This window comes from Hemicordylus capensis, chromosome 1 (assembly GCF_027244095.1).
Source record: "Hemicordylus capensis ecotype Gifberg chromosome 1, rHemCap1.1.pri, whole genome shotgun sequence".
Taxonomy (NCBI): domain Eukaryota; kingdom Metazoa; phylum Chordata; class Lepidosauria; order Squamata; family Cordylidae; genus Hemicordylus; species Hemicordylus capensis.
This window is the reverse complement of record NC_069657.1, coordinates 261078489-261100886: the sequence shown is the minus strand read 5'-3', so window position 1 is coordinate 261100886 and position 22398 is coordinate 261078489. Positions and strand designations below refer to the sequence as shown.

The 22398-nt window shown below is 43.6% G+C and overlaps 1 protein-coding gene across 6 annotated transcripts in view; it reads right to left on the bottom strand.

Annotated features, from left to right (window-relative positions):
* The window catches only part of PAK5 (p21 (RAC1) activated kinase 5), a 160369-nt gene that overhangs the window by 55577 nt on the left and 82394 nt on the right, over positions 1-22398 (bottom strand). For all 6 annotated transcript variants that reach the window (XM_053284708.1, XM_053284709.1, XM_053284710.1 and 3 more), the window contains one exon: positions 20931-21145. In XM_053284708.1, coding sequence (XP_053140683.1) covers positions 20931-21145 — 215 coding nt within the window. The remainder of the gene's footprint in view (positions 1-20930; positions 21146-22398) is intronic.

The window sequence follows — 22398 nt, the reverse complement described above, 5'->3', positions numbered from 1 at the left end:
ACAGAAGAACTACGGGGGCTGAAGTGGCAAGGTAGATGACTGGAGCACAAGTGGAGAAAGACTCGACTAGAATCTGACAGATTACAACATAGAGTATATTTGAAGATCTATGCTCAGGCGATACATGAGGCAAAGCAGCGATTCTTTTCTGCCTGAATTGCATCCACAAGTTCATGTCTGGCAGAGCTGTTTAGGGTTGTGAGAGGACTAGTATGTGCCCCTCCTCCCTTGAATCAGAGTTTGGATCCATCGATTACCCGCTGCGACATGTTTAATGAATTCTTTGTGGAAAAAATATCTCATATTCGGGGTTTCTTAGATTCAGTTTCTACAATTACTTCAGTGTCTGATGTGGAGGTGTCCAGTGACTACTCTTGTGTGGTTAAGTTGGATCTGTTCCAGTTTGTGGCTCATAAAGATGTGGACAAGCTGAATGTTAACGGTGCGACCTACCACCTGTTCTCTTGACTCTTGCCCAACATGGCTTATACTATCTAGCAAGGGGGTTGTTGTAGAAGGCCTAGTAGAGATTATAAATGCATCTCTGAGGGAAGGCAGGATGCCTCTTTGTCCTAAGGAGGCAATTATTAGACCACTTCTGAAGAAGCCTACCTTGGATCCCTCACTTGAGCAACTACAGGCCTGTTTCCAACCTTCCGTGGCTGGGCAAGGTAATTGAGAGGGTGGTGGCCTCCCAGCTCCAGACAGTCTTGGAGGAAACTAATTATCTTGACCCATTTCAAACTGGATATCATATGAGCTATGGGGTAGAGACTGCCTTGGTCGGCTTGATGGATGATCTCCAATTGGGAATTGATGGAGGAAGTATGACTCTGTTGGTCCTTTTGGACCTCTCAGCGGCTTTCAGTACTATCGACCATAGTATCCTTCTGGAACATCTGAGGAGGTTGGGAGTGGGAGGCACTGCTTTGCAGTGGTTCTGCTCCTTCCTCTCGGGCAGGTTCCAGATGGTGTCCTTTGGAGACTGTTGTTCTTCAAAATCTGAACTTTTGTATGGTGTCCCTCAGGGCTCTGTATTGTCTCCAATGTTGTTTAACATCTATATGAAACCTTTAGGAGAGATCATCAGGAGATTTGGTGCAGGGTGCTATCAGTATGCTGATGACACCCAAATCTAGTTCTTCATGTCAACATCATTGGAAGGGGGCATAACCTCCCTAAATGCCTGCCCGGAGGCAGTAATGGGCTGGATGAGGGATAACAAACTGAGACTGAATCCAGATAAGACGGAGGTACCCATTTTGTGGGGTCGACTATTTTGATCTGCCTGTTCTGGATGGGGTCATACTTCCCCGGAAGGAACAGGTTTGCAGTCTGGGGGTGCTTCTGGATCTGAACCTCTCCCTGGTCTCCCAGGTTGAGGCAGTGGCCAGAAGTGCCTTCTAACAGCTTTGGCTGATACGCCACCTGCATCCGTTTCTTGAGATAACCTCAGAAGAGTGAGGTAACCTCTAGTCTGGATTACTGCTGGTAACCTCTAGTCTGGATTACTGCAATGTCCTCTATGTGGGGCTGTCCTTGTGTGTAGTCCAGAAACTACAGCTGGTTCCGAATGTGGCAGCCAGGTTGGTCTCTGGGTCATCTCGGAGAGACCATATTACTCCCATTTTGAAGATCTATACAGGCTGCCAGTAAGTTTCCTGGCAATATACAAGGTGCTGGTTATAACCTATAAAGCCCTAAATGGCTTGGGCCCTGGGTATTTAAGAAAACGGCTTCTTCATTATGAACCCCACCACCCATTGAGAGCATCAGGAGAAGTCCATCTGCAGTTGCCACTGGCTTGTTTGGTGGCTACTCGGGGACGGGCCTTCTCTGCTGCCCCAGATCTTTGGAACACACTCCCTGCTGAAATAAGAGCCTCACCATCACTGAAAACTTTTAGAAAGTCTTTAAAGATGCACCTATTCACCCAGGCTTTTAATTAAATATTGTTTTAACAGTTTTAACATCGTTTTAAAATGTTTTAAAATTTAAACTGATGTAATGTTTTAACTTTTACTATGTCATTTATTTTGTTTTAACTACTGTTTTAAGTTTTTTGTTGTCATTTATCTTAACTAATGTTTTAACTTTTTGTTTGTTTGCTTGTTGTAAACTGCCCAGAGATGTGAGTTTTGGTCAGTATAGAAGTGTGTGAAATAAATAAATAAACAAATAAAGCGTCCTTAAACTAAAAGGTAAAGTGTGCTGTCGAGTCAGTGTCGACTCCTGGCAACCAGAGAGCCATGTGGTTTTTCTTTGGTAGAATACAGGAGGGGGTTACCATTGCCTCCTCCCATGCAGTGTGAGATGATGTCTTCCCACATCTTCCTATATCGCTACTGCCTGATATAGGTGTTTCCCATAGTCTGGGAAACATGCCAGTGGGGATTCGAACCAGCAACCTCATGCTTGCTAGGCAAGTCATTTCCTGCTGCGGCATTAGGTGGCTTCAAACCCTTAAAACCCCCCACCCTCCCCAATATTCTTCTATTATTTGACAGAAATATACCCCAAACCCAAATGGATTGAGAGGCAAGCAGAAAGAGGCTCACACATCACTATCCTGCCTGAAATGAGAATTAGGCTAAAGGTAAGTAAGCAGCCTGCCCATGGGCATCCACAGGCCTTTTTCTGGGGGATTGCGGCAAAATATACGCAAAGTATCAAAAGAAATCGAAACACAGCAGGATGTATCCAATGCTAATCCTGTTTAGAGTAGACCCATCGAAATAACTGAATGCTAGTCATGATGAAGGCTGCAATCCTATATGCAGCCCTCTACTAATGTCTTGGGAGTAAGCCCCATTGAATTCAGTGTGACTTACTTCTCAGTGAACATGCATAGTATTGTACTCTAAGTACTATTAGTTCAATGGGGATGTGCCAATTGAACTACCATGGTAGGAACACATCCCTACCATAGGGATGTGCACGGAACCGGCTGGCCTGGTTTGGTTCGGGTTTGGACCGGACTTGAACCTGACTGGGCCAGTTTGGTCCGGCACCCCCTCAAACCCCTCTGGTTTGGTTCGATCCAGGGGGATGGGTGGGTCGTGAGCTTTAAAATTTTTTTTTAACCTTTACTCCCTTTGGGGGAGTTCCTTGAGGCCGCACAGGGGTGTGTGGTCTATGGAGGCCCCACTGGCCTCCCTTATTGCCGTCAGTGGTCTGTTCAGCCGGGCATCCAAAATGGCCGCTGCGCCGAAGTTTGAAGGCCCGAACGGGCTGAAGAACCAGCTGAACGGGCTGCTGGCAGCAATGAGGGACCCAGTGGGGGGAGGGGGGACCTCTGCAGACCTCCCTGCCTCCTCAGGGAACTCCCCCAAAGGGAGTAAAGGTAATTTTAAAAAACAACACCCAACTCACGAACCCCCTGAACAGTTGGGTGGTGTTCGGTCTGGGATCAAGGGGAGCAAACAGGGGGTGGTTTGGTTCGACCCTGGACTATCGAACCGAACTGGCGTGACATTGAACTGGATTGACGTCAAGCTGGTTTGCACATCTCTAATCTACCGTAAACAGGACTAACATGAGGTACAACTCAACAAATTTATTACACTTATAGACCAGCATCAATACAGCATAACCAGAATTTAACATTAAATCAATTTATTTAACAGACATGTCCATTTGCAGGTGTGTGTGTGTGTGTGTGTGTGTGTGTGTGTGTGTGTGTGAGAGAGAGAGAGAGAGAGAGAGATCACAAGAATATACTGTGGCACTCAGATAATATTCCAAACTAACAGTCCTAAATCCTAAGCCTGGGCTGACAGGAAGACCAACAGCTATAAGAAGGGATACAATAATTGCTAGTATTTTAACTTATACATAGTAGGAGTACAGACTGGCAACCACTTTAAAAATCTTCACATAAGGGGGCTTCAGTCACCACAACAAAAGAAAAGTATTTTTTCCCCAGTTAGACTGGTCTCCTCAGTAGAAGGCTGCTCCCTATATTTCATACTCTCCAACTTTTCACTGGGGGAAGGAAGGAGGGGGAGGGGAGGGGAGGGGGAGACCCAACTTAGCCCTTTTAGGATTGGCCCTGTGACTACCTCTGTCAGACTCCACCCATCTGCTGCTGAGTGTGGATCCTTAAAGGGGCAGCAGCCTCTAGGCCTGAAGCCAAATATTCCACCGTTTCTCACCTGAGCATTCCCTACATCAGTGAGCACACACGGAGGGGCCAGAAGTTCCTGATGCATCTCAGTCTGACTCTTTGAGTAACCCTGGTTCAAGGGGAATCATCTGTAGGGATCCAGGTTTGGATTCCTGAGGCTTTTCATTATCTGGTTCATTTCTCATCACTGAGGCCTCAGCAGCTAGTGTTAGTGCTGATTGCCTGTCTCTTCCCCCTTGGCATCTAAGTCCTAGATGTTGCCTGAGGTTGAAGTAATTTCTTCAGGCCAATTCTCTGCACCCTGACATTGGGTCCTTTAAAATGCAAGGAAACATGCCCCCCTCACAATGGAAATAACCGTGCTTGGATGGGGGAACTGGCTTTTGAGATCATGCTTCTTCTTAGGCCAGTTCTTTCCCTTCACCCATGACGTTTTTTTCTTCCATGAAATAATCAAAACTTTCACTCTTTAACTCAATGTATCTTTAGTTTGTTCATGAGCATGTTGCCCATATTTACAGGCCCAATTTATTTATGTTACACACTAGGGGATTATGATTAGAGTAAAATTAGCACACAAATAGTTACACTTGTTTTGTGCTCGCTACAAACTCAGTTTATTTCTGTGAAACTCATAATGGCTTGATAATTGTTTCATTGTCCTATTAGGAAATGAAGGACTGCTGGATCTGATGATTGCCATTTAATCCTCTTCTGCCACTTAATAATTCTCATTTTAGCTCAAGATCAAAGATGCAACTGAAAAAGCTTTGGCCATAAAGAATATGATTGAATAGGCCCTAGTGGCTGTTCACAATTATAATATACCCAATTCAGTTATTAATTATGGAAATTGTATTCTTGGGAGAATGTAAATTACAATAAATCGCTATTTTAAAGAGAGTCTGAGCTTCACTCTGGTGACATTAGATCATGAAACAAGAACAAATAATTACCCTACTTTGCATAAGGGGATCCAAATGGAGAATCAGGCTTCCACATATCTATCACTTGCTGGATCGAGAAACATGAATACAAACTGGTGCACATCCAAATGCAGATGCTATCTTCCCACACTTTATTACTTTTAACTGGGTGCAAGTCTGAATACACATCTGAATGTGCATCTTTATCAACACCCTGCCCCCCAAACAACAAATTACAGTACTAGACCTGGGTCAGAATGCATTATTTCATTAGTTGTGTATTAAAATCTGCTTCCCAACCAAGAAAAACCCCTGAAGCACTTAAAATCAAATAGAATAAAATACATTCACTTTCATAAAATGGAATAAGAAAATCAAGAACCAATAAAATAAAAAACCAGCACCAATGAAAGCAATCAGAAAAGCCTTCTTCAAAGGAAAGGTCTGAATTCACCACCTAAATCAGGGGTTCTCAACCTTGGGTCCCCAAATGTTATTGGACTACAACCCCCATCACCCCAGCCACAAGGACCAAAGACCATTGTGGCTGGAGATGATGGGAACTGTAGTCCAAGAACATCTGAGGACTCAATGTTGTTGAAAACCCCTGTCCTAAAGGCAAGCCAAGTTTGTCTCAACAAAGTGTTGTGTACGATTATGGAGAAGGCTCCTGGGCTGGATTCCACTCATACTTCCTCCAGGTTCTCCCTTAGGAGGACCTCTCCTGTGGAGCTTAAAGAACAAAAAGAATGTATAACTCTAAAAGATGAAAAAACTATTTTCAAAATAATAATTCATCTTGATTATGTGGATATACAAATCCTATTAGGATAGCTGGTGGAGGTTTCCCCAACAAATGACTCTATTTTTCATCGAAGTTATGATGTTTTCTGACCAAATAATACTTTAACAAATGTTCCTGTTCCAAAGTGAACTTTTTCTTATCATCCTGTTTCAATCAATCAATCTTTGTTACGGTCACAGACCAGGGTGATCACATGTTAAAAGTGGGAGTAGATAAAAAGTGATTACATATAAAATGGTATATATTAAAATGGTACATATTAATACTAGAAGGACTAAAAATACTAAAAATAGTAGCCAATATACCAAGGGCATGAGGGCCTAAATGCCTGAGAAATGGTAAAAGTCATAAAAATGCATGACAGGCATAAAAAGTGGGGGGGGGCATAAAAATGGATGTAAAAAAGTTAAAATACTTGAGAAGACAGAAATATCTAAAATCCTGAGTAATAAAACTGGAAAGCAGCCAGACAGAGGTTATGAGGAACCATAAAAGGGGAGGAGCGTGAGCAACAGCAGGGCCTGCCTAGAGTCACTGAGAGTCAGATTTAGACTGATAGGACTCTGCCTATCATCTGCCGATGAATGTTGATCACAGCCGCACAGTACCTGGCGACACTATATGTGATGGCAGGCTTAGAGTCAGAGAGTAGCAAGGAGCTGTAGAAATTGGCCCGGATACTTGTTTAGCAATGGAAGGATGAGGGAGGTGCAAATGTCTCTATAGAACGAGCAGTAGAGGAGAACATGCTCAGTAGTTCTGATCTGCCCTACAGCATCCTGTATTAAACCATCTTCAAGGAAGACATTCCATTCTGTTGCTATGCTGTTGCATAGCATATACCACCATGCCCGTTGCTTTTCAGAGAAGTTATTCTCCCATTAGATCCTTGTGTTTTAGCAGATGGCATGCTACCAGGCTTGGGCCATTGTGGCTGCAGATGATGGGAGCTGTAATCAAACAACATCTGGGGACCCAAGTTTGAGAACTCCTGCTCCAGTGAATGCCAGGCTCTAGGAAACTCCCCCACCCCCTGCTGCTCAAATCACTTGGGACAGCAAAGCATGACCAGAGGAGCTGGATATACTTCTTTTCCTCACTTCTCATGCAAGCACATTGCAGGAGACCCAGAAGAATTATCCTGAAGGACTAAGCCAGCTCGTACAAACATTCAGTCTGTTCTTCACATCTTGGAAGCTACATGCTAGGAGGCACTCCCAGATTACAGGTGAGGACAGGGGCGTAGCAAGGTTGGAGTGGGCCCAGAGACAAGATTTTAAAATGGGGGCCCCCCTCACTGAAGCTCAGCTCATGCAGTAAAGAAATCTTAAATGAGGCTGAATAGTGGTAACAAAAAGCAGAGTAAAAATAATACACACACACACACACACACACACACACACACACACACACACACACACACACCCTATGTGCCACAACAGAACATCATCCTAAATTATTTTTTTAAGGTTTTGTAAATTGTGGACGATGCAAGTCATTTAATGGTACTAGAGAAAGACATGCTGTTCTGGTAGCTCCAGGTCTTAACACTCACAGCAATTTCGGAGGATGAATACAACTGAAGGAAGCCCGGGCAGGTGCGCGGCTGGGGGAGTCAGTCTTGTGACTTGCCTCTGCCCCCCCCCCAAGGCAGTGGGCCCCCAGACAACTGTCTCCCCTTGCCCTATTATAGTTACACCCCTGGGTGAGGAAGCAGTCCCCCTGATCATATGAAAATGGCAACTCCATAACACTAAACTCCTTTAAGCCGGTCCCTCCTCTCCACATTTTGGTTCTAAGGCATGAAGTCATATGAATGAATGTTTAAATATTTTCTGCTGCCACCTTCTGTTCGATACTGATAGTTCACAATAAGCCATAAAATAATAAATAACAGCCTTCCCTAACAGGAACAAGGAGTTACATGAATGGCTAACTAATTAACATTAAACAGGAAAAAGGGCTCTGAATGCCTTATATCCCAATCCTATGCATGTTTACTCAGAAGTAAGTTCCACTATACTCAACAGTGTTTAATACTGTCTAAGTATGCCCTGGATTGCAGCCTTGGACTTCTTGGATGGATCCTGTGACCTGTTAAAGGGAATAAAGCTGTTCACACAAGCAACCCAGCCATGTGGATTCTGGTGCTCCTGCCCAGCCAAACCTTACTTTTAAGTCTGGCTCTTAACCGAGGCCCTTAACCTGGCTGCTGGGGTTGTGTGTCTCCTCAGGCTACAACACAGAGACAGGCACCTAGAGCATCCAGCTGATGGGGTAACCCTCTAATCCGTCTGATGGGGTAATCCCCTTGGCATGCAGTGCATTGTGGGATATCTGGAAGTGGGACGCGCCATCCAGGCCTCCAGAGCTCTGCACTGCCTGGTGCGGTGTTGCTCATTAGGGAGCATGATCCACACTCCCAGGAATGTTTAAAGGATTGTCTGGGGTGCCCCCTGTTTTTTGCAGCCTCCTCGCAACCATGTGCCCTCTCGCTCTCCCGAACAGTCGTGTGAATAGCTCCAGTGATTCCTGACTGAATAATATTGGGTGGGACCCAGAGCACAACATGTTCTGCATGGATCATGAGGAAGGCGGGGTTGGGTCTTATTTTTCTCTCAAGCAACAGCCCCACCTCCTCCATAAATCCAAGCACACATGCCCAAATCCTAGAGAATGGGGCCAATAGCTCAGTGGTAGAGCAGCTGCTTAGCATGCAGAAGGTCCCAGGTTCAGTCCCTGGCATCTCCAGGTAGGGCTGGGAAAGACTCCTGGCTGAAACCTTGGAGAGTGTAGACAATACTGAACTAGATGGACCTGGTATAACTGGCCTGACTTGGTATAAGGCAGCTTCTTAATACGTATGTTCCAATCTTTAGATCAGGCATCCCCAAACTGCGGCCCTCCAGATGTTGCTGAACTACAACTCCCAGCATCCCTAGACAACATTTTTTTGTGGCTGGGTATGCTGGAAGTTGTCGTTCAGCAACATCTGGAGGGCCACAGTTTGGGGATGCCTGCTTTAGATAGACCTAAAGTAGCTCTCTGCATCCCAGCCATGGTCCAAGATGGTATTGCTACTAAGTTGTATACAGTGCCAAGTGCATTTGGCACAAAAGAAAAGTTTAGTGGTAAGTGTTAAATAGCTGTGTGTGTGTGTGTGTGTGTGTGTGTGCCTGTGAGATTATAAAAGCCAGAAGTTGACTGTGTGGGCTTGTTTAGAATTGCATGCTCTAATCAGGAGAGGTCCGTCTGCAGTTGCCAACAGCTCGTCTGGTGGCTACTTGGGCACAGGCCTTCTCTGCTGCTGCCCCAAAGCTTTGGAACGTGCTCCCTGATGAAATAAGAGCCTCCCCATCTCTGACAATTTTTAAAAAACCTTTAAAGAAACATCTGTTCACCCAGGTTTTTAATTAAATACCATTTTAATAGTTTTAATATTGTTTTAAGGTTTTAAATTGTGGTAATGTATGTTTTAATTTTTTGCTATCATTTATTCTAACCAAAGCTTTAATTTCTCTGTTGTCATTATTTGTTTTCACTAATGTTTTAACTTTTCTGTTATTTTTTGTTGTAAACCACCCAGAGACGTAAGTTTGGGGCAGTGCACAAACATGCTAAACAAACAAACAAACAAACAAACAAACAAACAAACAATACAATGCATTCACTATGACACCCACCATATAGAGAACAGCTTGCTTTGGTGGCACTTCCCTTGCTGTTTGGGTTGTAGCTTCTTTGTACAAAAGAATGAAACTGCCTCCTGCATTGGTCCATCATGGCCAACTATTGATCCATCATGGTCAATGTTGTCTATACTAGCTGGCAGTGGCTCCAGGGCTGGGCATGGCAAGCAGGGCGACCACCCCAGGCCCTGCTCTTTTAACCCCCATTAGAATTAACTGGAAGGGGGCCTTGCACTGGCTGATTTGCCCCAGGCTCTGTACCCGGCCAGGGTTCTCTAAGGACAGCCCTGAGTGGCTCTCCAGGGTTTCAGTCAGTGATCTTTCCCAGTCCTACCTGGAGTTATCAGGGAGTGAACTTGGGGCACACCCCCACACCCCACCACTTAAGGTCTAATTGCTATCTTTGGAGTGGGGAAAACATTTTCTCTGTGATGCTTCCTTCAGTATTCAGGTGTTTTTAAAGCATAAACAATATAAGTGTTTCATGTTTAAAATTAACAAGATATTTTATAGCTACTTTTATAGAAAAGTGCTCTTTCCATTCAGACTTGGCGTTTATCATATCAGGGAGGATATGCCACTGCAGCTTGGCATTCATACGCTAAACGCTAGTGAAATCCTTTTTCAGCTTAATGAAAAATCCCAGAGGGGTAGCCCGTTCAGTCTGTGGCAGCAAGAATAAAGAAGAGTCTTATTATGGCACCTCCAAGACAAAGGTATTCAAACCGGACCCCCGCAAACTGGGCTGGTTTAAGCAGTTTGATTGTGAACGGCTTCGAACCGGCTCAAGCTGGTTTGTTGAACTGACCAAGCCAACCAATCGGGCTGACTGCACCATCTCACATACCTGAGGTTTGGTCTGAATTCAGTTCAAATGTGGTCCAAACCACCCCAGCTGGTTCATGCACACACCCCTATTTATAGTGTCATTGGCTTTTATGATCTAGTTATTTTAGTGGGGTCAAAAGGCCATGAAATACTGGGGTGGGCATGTGGGTGTAATCTGCCAATGGAAAGGACCACTTCTCATGCATCAGATGAAGTGAATCCTAGTCTACAAAAGCATATGCCATAATACATCTTTGCCTTTAAAACACTACAACATGCTTTGTTGTTTTTACTCACCTAAATGCATCAGCAGCATTATCCATGGGCACTAGATGGTGCACTAACACTGTTCTTCTATAGCTCTGCCTGAGCAAACTTCCCTATAGATAGCACATGGCCCAGAGATCTGCAGCCTTTCAAAGAACCATTTTTGTTTTGTTTTTGTCTTCTACCAAATATTCTGAGAGCCACATCACATGCATGTGGGCATATAATGTACATCACCCACTCAAACATACTAATCACTATTAATTGTGATTGATGAAAGAGAAAGAGAAAAAATACATGGGAATGAAATGCAGCTCAGAACAAGCCCTTTCTCTTCCATTTTTTTACTCTATCAACACAGTTGAATATCTACGTACATGTTATCTTTGTGTTCCAATGCTTTTTGATGTGACTTCCACTCTTGCACTTCTTTCATTTCTGTCTCTTACAGTCTTTGTAAACAGCATACCTCTAATTTGCTTTACTATTTCGTTTTTGCTTTTAAAACCACTGAAAAGGTGCCACCATGTTTTTATGGAACCCTCTTTCACATATTCTCCATCTGTGAATGGCTCTCCTTGCTTAGCAATCTCTGGAGCGGCTAGAAAACTAGCAGTCATGGTAGTACTTGGGGATCTGACCCATTAAACAAATGGACACTTTGTTTTCCTCTGCTTTTCCACTTTACTGCCTCTTTTGGTTTTGGCATCACAGCTGGATGAGTTTCAGCAAACAACATGCCATGTGGATGCATTTTAAAAATATCTTTCTAGGTTTGATTTCTTATTGTCTGAACACTTCTCACTGCAGAAGAGGCAAAGTGGGAGTCCAAGCTAAACTTAGAAGATCATAGTGTTCAGTCCACCCATGTTGAAATGTTCAATGCTCATCTTCTATTTTTCTCTTTTGCCATCTCCATGATTGAATGTTCCTTTATATTATTTTGCAAACATCTGATTGAACAGTACCAGGTCCAGGGCTTCACTGCCAAGCTACTCAAGCCAGGTTTAGGCCTTGCCTAGCAGCAACCTTCCCAGCTGCCTCTCTCTTAAAACAGCATAACTTCTCCTCTCTTCCCTTTTCTCCTCTGCTGTATCCTTTATAGCACCTTCTGCATCTCTGGCTTACTTTTGGCTATACAGAGATCTGACTCTGTCACATTGTACATATAGTGTAGTGTGTTTAAAAGCATAAATAATTAAATAAAATAGGAACGCTTGACCTTACTATGGACAAGTCAATACGACTTTTGATTCTTGGAGGCCACCTTCGGATGTCATGGGAAACCTGTGGCAAACTCACCTCAGATTTGCATACACACACACACACACACACACACCCGTGACATCCAAATTATTGAAACCATGGTTCCCAGACCAAACTGTGGTGTTGATTCCATCCCCAAACCTTGGAATGAACCGTTGGTTGGAAGTAAGGTATACTTACCAAAACGGGGGTCTGTAGGCTCCAATGTGATGTCCAGTTTGTGCAAGTTGCACAAGCCAGAGTTAAGGGGAAGAAGCTCCTCCCTCTCTCCAACACAATTGGCTGCCGCAGCTGTCCTTCCTACCTCTGAGGAAGCCTGCACAGACAGTTCTTTCCCCTTAGCAGTCTCCAAGACTGCAGTTGGTGATTGTCTGGGAGTGTGCCGGGGGCACTGGATGCAAACTGCGGGTCCGTTGAACCCGCAGTTTCATGCTATGTCTGAAGGCAGACTATGAGTCATATTAACAAAGAGCCACAGGCAGTTCTGGAAGACTAGGCTGCAGACCCCTGGACTTGGGTGGGGGAAAGTTTCTGCTAGAGTTGCTTGTCATCAACAGTGGAATTTGGGTTCTGAACAATTGCAAGCTGCCTTACTAAAACCCACATATCTTATGTAGACCCCATAGCCTATTCATGTAAGTGCTCTTGTATTTTCCGTGCTAAGACATTCTAGTGGGTTGTTGTTTTTTTTAGCACTGACCCACCTCCTGAAATTTCATCTAATTCCATGATATTTTTTCCACATCTGGCCCATTTAAATTTTTGAATACTGACATCCCAATACACTCCTTTTTCATTCTCTCACTGCCAGCAATATGCAGAGATGTGGAAAATGAAACGGCTTGACTAAAAATCTGCTGGTGAAGTCTAACATCAAACAAATATACATGCACAAGAATGGCTCTGTAGCCAGGCTGTGCAAATTTAAGACTTCCATTACCACTACTATGATGCATTGTGATACTGAGTGGAGCAGGGCAAAAATAATAATTGTGGGTCTTTCCTGTTGTATTTGTGCAGTCTGCTTGCTTGGACAATTTGCCTATTATATATTGATTTGGATGACATACTATGAATACAAACAATACATCAGTGTACATTTTATTACATGCACCTAGATTTTTCCGTCTCTCACAAACACATATTCCCCCTCTCACCAACACACTATAACTGGATAACAATAATCTATACCATGGTATATTTCAAACAATAAAGAACATGACCACTAGATGACAGCAAAACTTCAAGATTCTAGAATACTGGTAAACTTTACTGGTCTGATATCTTGTATCTTTTGCAAGAATAGTTGCTTCAGTCAGAAATTCTAATAGACCAAATTCTAATAGACCATGGTCTAATAGACCACAAAAAGTTCACATAAGTCAGAATTTTGATCCACCATGGCCTCTCAATTCTTCCTAACCAAAGTAAAGTGTGCCATCAAGTCGGTGCCGACTCCTGGTGACCACAGAGCCCTGTGGTTGTCTTTGGTAGAATACAAGAGCTGGAATGGTTTGGTGATGTTTAGCCGTTATTTTGGACAGCAGCTGAAACTCAGTGGAGGCTAATGTGGATGATGCCCATGGTGCTGCACAAGAGCACACCTGTATTAATACTTAAAATTACACAATGGCAATTGTGTGATGCTACTTTCACTGGAAACCATGGACACAGTGTCACACAATTGCAATTGCACCACCGGTGTAACCAGTGGAAGGGCAGCCCATGTCCTTCCTGGAGGCTTTACACACAGGGCTTCCACCTCAAATCTATTTCAGAGGAGAGTGTGTGCATTCACACACCAGCCAAGCTTACCCCGAAGTCTCTTTGAGATCCTTGGACCCACTCCACACACAAGTTGGGCTTTGTCTTGTGAATTCTAGCTTATCTCGAGGTATTTCTGGGGTTTTAAAATGCTGGTTTTAAGATACTTCTTCTGAAAAACGCTGGAGCAAATAGGGAGATGCACTGATGTAGAATCATTAGCATGATAAGAAGGATACTCTCTTTACAAATGCAAATGTAGCCCTTCAATACTCTCTCCCTCTTCCCTCGCCACCATTGGTCAGAAGGAAAACATGTGAACCCAAGAGCAGAGGGGAGGGGCTGCTTCCCTCAACGCCACAAGTGTACTTCGAAGTGGCTTCGTTCAACATTTACCCCGAAGCATGAAGCCACGTGCAAACAACTCCCTGCTGATGGCCCCCTTGCTTGTAGTGAGGGAGAGAATGACCAAAACACACACCCAACAATGAGCACGGCTGGGAAATGAGCTCTGGAGAGTATGTCCAGAACTCGGAGGGCCTGTGTGAGATCTCCAGAGCTCATTCCCAGCTGGCGCTTCATTGCCTATTTTTTCCTTTACCTAACTCAAGGGAGAGAACAAATAGACCCCCGCAGGGCTGCTGGAGAGGGGAATGAACACAGGGGCCTGCCCCACTGGCTACGCTACTGTGTGCTGGCAACCTGAAATAATGTGGTCTGCATGCACTTATATGATCGGCTTTCCATTTGTGTCATGCTTGGAGTCAGAACTGTATGCCACACCTTTGAGGTTGCTTGGCCACACCCCTACACATTGTACATACCTCCCAGGTTGCCTTGCTACATCCCCTACATATCCACAGGCATGTCCCCATTTTCATTAGTGAAATGTTGGAGGATCTAAAGGAACTGAGTCTGAACTCCAAGGCAAATCATACATTTTAAAAGCATTATTTTTAAACCCCACAATTTACTGATTTACAAATAGTTTGGGACTGGAAAATAGTACAAAATTGATTTCTGCTGTAAGTCCATGTTATTCAAGAAAGACCTTTGTGTTCAGAGATGTTTTGTTAAAATAACCATTAGGAATATTGATTTTATCCAAAATTGTGAATAATTAGTAAAAATAGATAAAATCTGAATCTGATCCACCCTCAAATGGGATTGGTAAAGTAGGAATTAATTCTAATATGTCAAAATTAATGTCAAAAATACATTGGAATTTTTGAATTTGCAAAATGGCATCATTTAAAAAACCTTTAAAAATAGGATTTTCCCCATAGAGGGGAATGGGGAAATCAAAAGACATTCACTTAAAAAACACCAGTTGGTCCTAGAACATTGAAACATACCACACATGTGAGGATGGAGATTAGGGCCCACTGTAGTGAATTTGAAGAGAATTGGTCAATTCAATGATTTTTGATGAATTTTTAAAATAATTCCTTTTTGTAAAAATGGCTTAAAATGGTAAAATATGGTTTGTTTCAGGCCATAACTTTACAAAAACACCTGAAACAGGCCAGGTCTTTACAAACACACCTGAAACTGGACCATCCTTGGACCTTAATCCCACCAGCATGTGGAGGAACCTGCCATCTGCCTTCATGAAAAGGGGTAACATCATGCCCCTTCCCTCCCCTCAATATATTTCTGGAATAGATGAGAATACAATTATGAGATCTGGCATACATGAAGTCTACTCTGTGGTAGACTTCATGGCATACATGAAGTCTACTCTGCAGGACTCTGTGCCCCCCCCCCCCCAACCAAGCTTTGAGTCACTCTGATTTTTTGAGAACTTTGTTACAATTTTTTTTTTTTAAGGTGAAAAATTGTGAAATCTGGCTTGTTTCAAGCCAGAACTTTACAACATGTTCTGGAACTGAAGCCCTTCCTTGGACTATTATTCCACCCTCATGTGGAGAGAAAAAAAAACATTCCTTTGATTTTATATTCATTTTTTTCTTCCCCATTTCAGTAACAGGCAGACCTTTTAAAGGGGATTAAAGGGACTTCACACCTTTTAATCCCTTAGTGACTAGAAGGAAAAGTGAGAAATTCTTTCTAATCATAAAAGGTGCAACAGCAAACCCCATTCTGTGTATTGCAAAGCAAGATTCATTTCAGGCTGCAATCTTAATTATAAGCAGAAAGAGTACATTCTGCAGAAGTTCAGGGCAATTCGGATATTTTCTCAGGAAAGAATTTGATCACTGTTCATTCCATTATGGGTCACAACCTTTCCCATTCCCCGATCCTGCTGACACACTGTTCCTCTCTTCCTTATCTAGCAGCTGGAAGCTTGTACACCCAGAACCATTTTTTAAAAGCTAGAATCACAACAGTTGGCTGTTCAGGAGAGGGAGAGGAGTTGGATTCCCTCCTTCTGGTCCCCTCCCCTCCAACAGCAGATCGGTGATATTTTGACTACTAAAATGGAGAAGTGTGCAGATCCAGTTGATCTGTGGTGTTCCATGGAATCAAAGTGCTGGTATCTTATGAGATGTTATGAAACCTCCAGGAATATAAGCCTGTTAGAAGCTAAGCGTGAACTGATTGACAGAATACAAAAGTCGTATATCAGTTTATGCTTCCTATAGGATTTTCTAACTGAAAGGGTTAGTTCCCTAACACAGAGATCTTAAAATACATTACCTTGAAAGTAAGCTGCATTGAAATTAATGGAGCTCTCTTCCAATTGAACAGAAGAGACAGAGAGTGCTCTTCAACTATCTGAAGAGCACTCGTATTTTTCTGCCTCTTCTCCAACAGATATAGTGACATCCTATGCTATTTCATTTACATTTGCTATTCTAATTAACCCAAAATAAACACATTTATAATGTCTTTTGGAAAAAAAATGAATCTGGTTTGCTTGCCAATGAGCTTTGGGAAAAGCTAAGACAGACACAGCACTTTGTTCTTGTAGATTCAGCAGATGCTAATGTAATTCTAATAAGTCTCCGCTTTCTTGAAGCATACACTCAAGGTAATAAGTTAGAGGAATCTGCAAATCAAAGGTGAGAGTGTGTTAGCTCTAGAGGAACCAAGTATTTGCTAAGTTCCAAATCTGTCCCATTTGGTGAATGAAGTGGCTTCTATCTGGAAGCATACACTGATTTTGCAAGAATACCAATTTCACTTCAAGAGATCATAGCTGTAAAACCAATGGCTTAAAATGTGAGCTTGCATTTCAGAACCCTTTCTACAAAGGACAGCAAACCAATGCGGCACTGCATAATTGCAAAACGGAAAATAACCCTAAAGTCTTTTAAAGAGACCGAATACAGCAAATAGTGGAAATTCAGAGTGTACTGGGAATATTCATTCTCGCTCGAATTGGCCATTACTGCACTTGTGGTTGCAGGTTGCTGTCATATCTGATTTTCCTCAGACATAGCCTGCTTCCTCAAAATCCATTTCCCCTTTGAATTTTTGTGTGAAGGTTGCCATCTTGAATGCCTAAGAGCGTTGGGGAGATATGGGGTCTCCGGTTGTCTACAGACTTCAGCCTAAGCAAGCAAAAATATACTAGCCTCTGAGAACATCAACCAAACCATCACTTATATTCCAAGAAGTGAATCAGTACTATTAGTGCTGAGGCAGCATGCCAAAGGAATTCTTGTATTCTTTGTCTCACTGGGGGGAAGCAGAATTTGATTAATTAGGGACTAAGGGTATGCACATGCGCAGCCTAACATAGGCTAGGGCAATCCAGCCTGGGCTAAGCTGCATATGTGAAGTTCCAGGATCTGTGTGGATCCTGGCACTGCCCGCCCATCTGTCCCAGATTTTTACTCTGACCTTTAGCTGAGGTTAAGGGTGTGAGTGCAGGCCTTAACCCTGGTGCTGGGGACTTGTGTATGGTTGGCCTGCTTGCAGCCTGAGTGGACACAGAGACAGGTGTGCAGCATGCCCATCACATGGGGGTATCCCCCAATGTAATGTGCTCATCACGCAGTGCATTGTGGGATACATGGAGGCTGGGAGAATGAGTCCTGGCCTCCACTGATTCGAGCTGCATGGAACAGCACAGATCATCAGTATAATTAGAGTACAATATGCTGTGCTGCTGCTGCTATAACTATCTGGTTTTGCTGGATCTCAGACTGACCAAGGCAGAACTTGGGTTGTGGTTTGTTTTGTTTGTGAGATAATGTTGTGGCAGGAAATGGGCAATGGCAGCTGTGCGTGCAAATTGCAATGCAAGACTTGCCATGTGCACTCTGTTAGAGCAGCTTGTTCCCACCATAGGGAACAATATGGAAACTTGAAACACTCCCTTGTTCCCCATGGGTAGCTCCTAGGGACTCCAAAGTGGGTTATGTTTCAGGGCATGATGTGTGCTACCTACCTCTCAACCCACAAAAGAAATGGGCAAGTAGGCAATCTTAAACAAATATTTAACCTGTCCCCAAATCCCCCACTGGGGTTTTAGGGTCAAGTTAAAATTTGTTAAAAATCTCCCAATTGCCCATTTCTTTTGTGGGTACAGTGGTAGGTAGCACTCATCTTGCCCTAACACATTACCCACTTTGGTGTCCTTAGGAGCCACCGATTGGGGAACAATGGGGTGTTTCAAGTTTCCCCATTGTTCTCTATGTCCGGAACACTTGAAACAGTTTGAGTTGTTCCATCAAAAAAGGTTGGGCCGCTGTTTTGATGAAATGTTTTGGATGTTTGGTGTATCATTTCGAGCTCGAAGCGAAAGACAAAATGTGTTTTGTGCACATCCGTAGTTAACTGGCTACTAAACGGTTTCTGGTTGTCTGCTTCCATACTCTGAAATCAGAGCAATATCTACCTATTAATATGGCACTATAATATTCAGCATTTTGAAATGTTGTAAATCCGAAGTGTTTATAGTGGCTTTTGATGCACATAGGGCAGGGCTGCACAACTTCAGCCCTCCGGCTGTTATTGGATTACAACTTTCATAATCTTCAGCCACAGTGCCCAATAGTCAATGATGATGGGAACTGTAGACCAATAAAAGCTGAAGTCTGAAGTTGTGGAGTTCTGATGTAGGGGATGGGCCAGTATTTAAAGCCAATCTCAAGTGTTGTCAGTGCTGGTGTAATATACTCACAGCATGCTAGTGAATTGTTACTATTGCTACTGTTTACACCATGAAAATAAGCCTGTCTCAGTATTCAGGATTCAGGATAATGTTAATTTCTGCTGGGAAAACAAGTTTTATTACCCATATAAAGCATGGGAAGAGTAGAAACAGACATTTTAGGACGGCAGAAAAAATAAACTCAGATGCACACAAGAAAATGCCACAGTGTTTGTGCATAGTTTTGACAAGTGCCAAAATCTTCCTCTGTAGCGCTGACAGTTTCCTGCATACACACACACACACACACACACACACACACACACACACACACATCTATTTTAGGCTTCTTTTTTTAAACTGGAGCTTTAAAATTATCATTTTGTTTCTCTAGGAGAAAAATAACATTTCGCCCCAAACTTCCCCACTGCTGGGTTATTTAAATCCGTGTTTACCACATGGGTGTGTGTGTGTGTCCTGGTGCAATATGCTTTCTACATTCTGGTTTTCGTGTGGATGACCAGGGTGTGATGTGAATTTTCATACAGGCAAGGCCACATGATCCAGTCATTTTTACATGGAAGCAGGGATGTGTGAAACCCATCCCTTCATTTCCCTAGAGTTCTTGGCTTTTCTGCTCTCAAGGTATCAAATATCAGGGAAACGCACAGAGTGTTCTGGATATGCTTTCTTTTAGGAGCTGCAGGTGTAAATCAGATGTGCACTAGAATGCACATCCAAATATAGATGCTGTCCATACATCTATGCAACTGGATGCCCTACCAAATGCAGATGCTGTTCGTTGCTTTTCAGTGGGATGTGTTGTCTGATGCACATCCCTGTTCTTAATCCCTGATTAGCCTGCACAAGAATTTGCATGTCCAGCTGCTGCTTGTTTGTTTTCTCTCTGACATAAAGTAAACTTGATAGAAAGTCTGGAGAAACTGCTGATTCGAGATAACTGGTTTGGGACAATCGTTTGCACCACTGGAACTGCAATCGCTGTACTGGAAATCAAATCTGCCAGACTTCGTAAATCACATTGATTGTAATTGAACATTGCTTAGTAGTACGATGTCAAGCGGCTGTGCTTGGGATGGTTACTGTGTCCTGATTCGGAGTCCTGTGTGCACTTTCAGTGGTCTCTGGAGCTCTTGCATACACAGGCTCCCTCAATGATTAGGGATGAGCATGAGCCTCTTCAGCGCTTCCTTTTTCAAGTGCCAAATAAGTTCGAATGCTGGCATTTGAGCCAGCTCGACAGGCAAGGAGGGGTACCTTTAAGATTCAGGTAAGCAGCTCCTTACGTGCTCGCCCCCACCCCACCTCTTTCCCCCTGCTGGCACTCATTTTAGAAACAGCAGCACAGGGCTACAGCGATGCTTCCTGCCGCCCTACGTAGTGAGGTAGGCACATGGCCAGGGTGCATATGCACCCATTGTGTTGCTGACTGTGCAAATGGCTGGCACACATGCACCCCAGCCATGTGCATGCTGACTCTGCGCGGGGCTGCAGGAAGCACGCTGCAGCCCCGCATGGCTGTTTTAAAAATGAGTGCCAGAGGGGGAGAAGCAGGCGGAGGAAGTGGCGGGGCGGGGTGAACAGGTAAGGAGATCCTTACCTGCATTTTAAAGGTACCCCTCCCTGCCCCGCAAGGGAGTGCACATCCCGATCAAAGATTCATGAGCAAAAGAGAATGGGCATGTGGTAATAGCACTCCTTGGTGGCATTCTGTGTGTGCCCTGCTAACTGGGCAAAGAGGCACCTTTTTAATGTGGAGATTCTCTTTATTTAGCAGGGGGAGAGCAACTGGCCCTATCCATCCCCAGCACAGCATCCCTCCAGTGTCTGTTGCTGGTGTCTGTCTTATGTTCCTTTTTAGATTGTGAGCCCTTTGGGGACAGGGAGCCATCTTACTTACTTACTTACTTACTTATTTATTTTTTCTTTCTCTGTAAAAACTGCTTTGGAAACTTTTGTTGAAAAGCGGTATATAAATTTTGTTGTTGTTGTTGTTGCCCTGGAGCTTCCACTCCTGTAAGAAGTTGCTACCTCATGGTGACAGTCTGTTTCTCTTAGAGTCAAATTGATTTGCATTGGAGATGAGGAACATCTGTAGACTAAGTAAAATGTTAGCACTGTAGGAAAAGAGGAACTGTTAAGATCAGATGGAGTTAAAAGGTTTGAGCAATACCTTCATAGGAGCAAGTTGGATGGGTGTGATGCATGAAGGGTCCACCATAGGCTTCGGCCGGTTTGCTGTGTCCGCTAGTAAACTCTGCCACTGTTGAGGTAGTCCTGTGAATTTCTGTTCTCTGTGATCAAATCCAGTGTGCACTCTGTGTTCAAAATTTGAGGGACCAGAAATTTCAAGCTTTTTCTTTTTCTTCCCAAACATGGTGGGGAAACCTGGGGAGGAAAAAGAAAATCACATCTGCATGACAAGATTTTGTTACAATACAACACAAGATTTGAAATGCTGGATGACTGAGAAACTGGTTATGGATCCCTCTAGAACATTGCGTACAAAGGTTAAAATAGTAGCATGCAACTAAAACTGTCATTTTGACACTACATGAGCAACTACGACGAATGTTTCCATCTAGTTCAATGCTGTCTCTAGAACTTAGCTGAAAGGAAAAGAAGCACAGATCAGTGGTAGAGGTCAAGTTTGGCTTGTAGAACAGGACTGCACAACATTAGCCCCCCTGAAAATGTGGACTGTCATACAGGGAGGCCAAACTGGCTTAGGGGCGCATCCCTGGGAGAGCAGGGTTTTGTGTCTGTTTCCCTTTTAAATACATGACACTTGGCATTGGTTTAATCCAAAACTTTATTGAGAAACAACTCCATTTTACTCTTCTCCTTTCTCCTCTATCCCTCCCCCCTTCTGACTCCACTCCTCACTCTCTACAGCAGGCCTGCTCAACTTTGGCCTCTCAGCTGTTTGTGGACTAAAACTCCCATAATCCCTAGCCACAATAGTCAGTAGCCAGAGATTATGGGAATTGCAGGCCAACATCTTCAGGAGGGCCGAAGTTGAGCTGCCCTGCTCTACAGGATCCCCACTAGGGCAAAAGTCTAAAGAACAGAACTGATTCACGGATAGTATATTACAATGGCTGACCCTGCCCTCCCCCCAGTATCATCCCCCCAACTGAAATCTTCTCCTGAAACCTCTATGAGCCCCCATGCGGGGGAAAGGCAGGAATCCATATTCACACTGACTGCCTCCGTGGAGGCAACTCTCCCTGACCCCTAACCCTTGTAAAATGGAGACCGTAATCACTACATACAATTTTATATCAATTATATCAAAAGATATAACAATGAAGGAAACCACTGACAAGCTCTGGTTCTTTATGATTACGGGAGAAATGAGAGTCTTCCTTCTCACACTGACAAACTACTTGCTTCCCTACCTGACTGTGGCCTTGAATGAACTGTATGGTAATCATTTTGCTTGCTGTTCTCAGTTCCATGGCTAGGCTGTAAACCAGCAAGACGCAAATCCAATACAGAGCTCTGTAGTTCAAAGAATAAACATGCAGTGCCAGATACTAGAAGCTTTGGCCATTACTTAGGCAGACTGGCAGAAGTATGTGGAGAGCTAATTTAGAACCTGGACAGGGGAAACCAAGGAGAGTATTCTAAATGTTGAC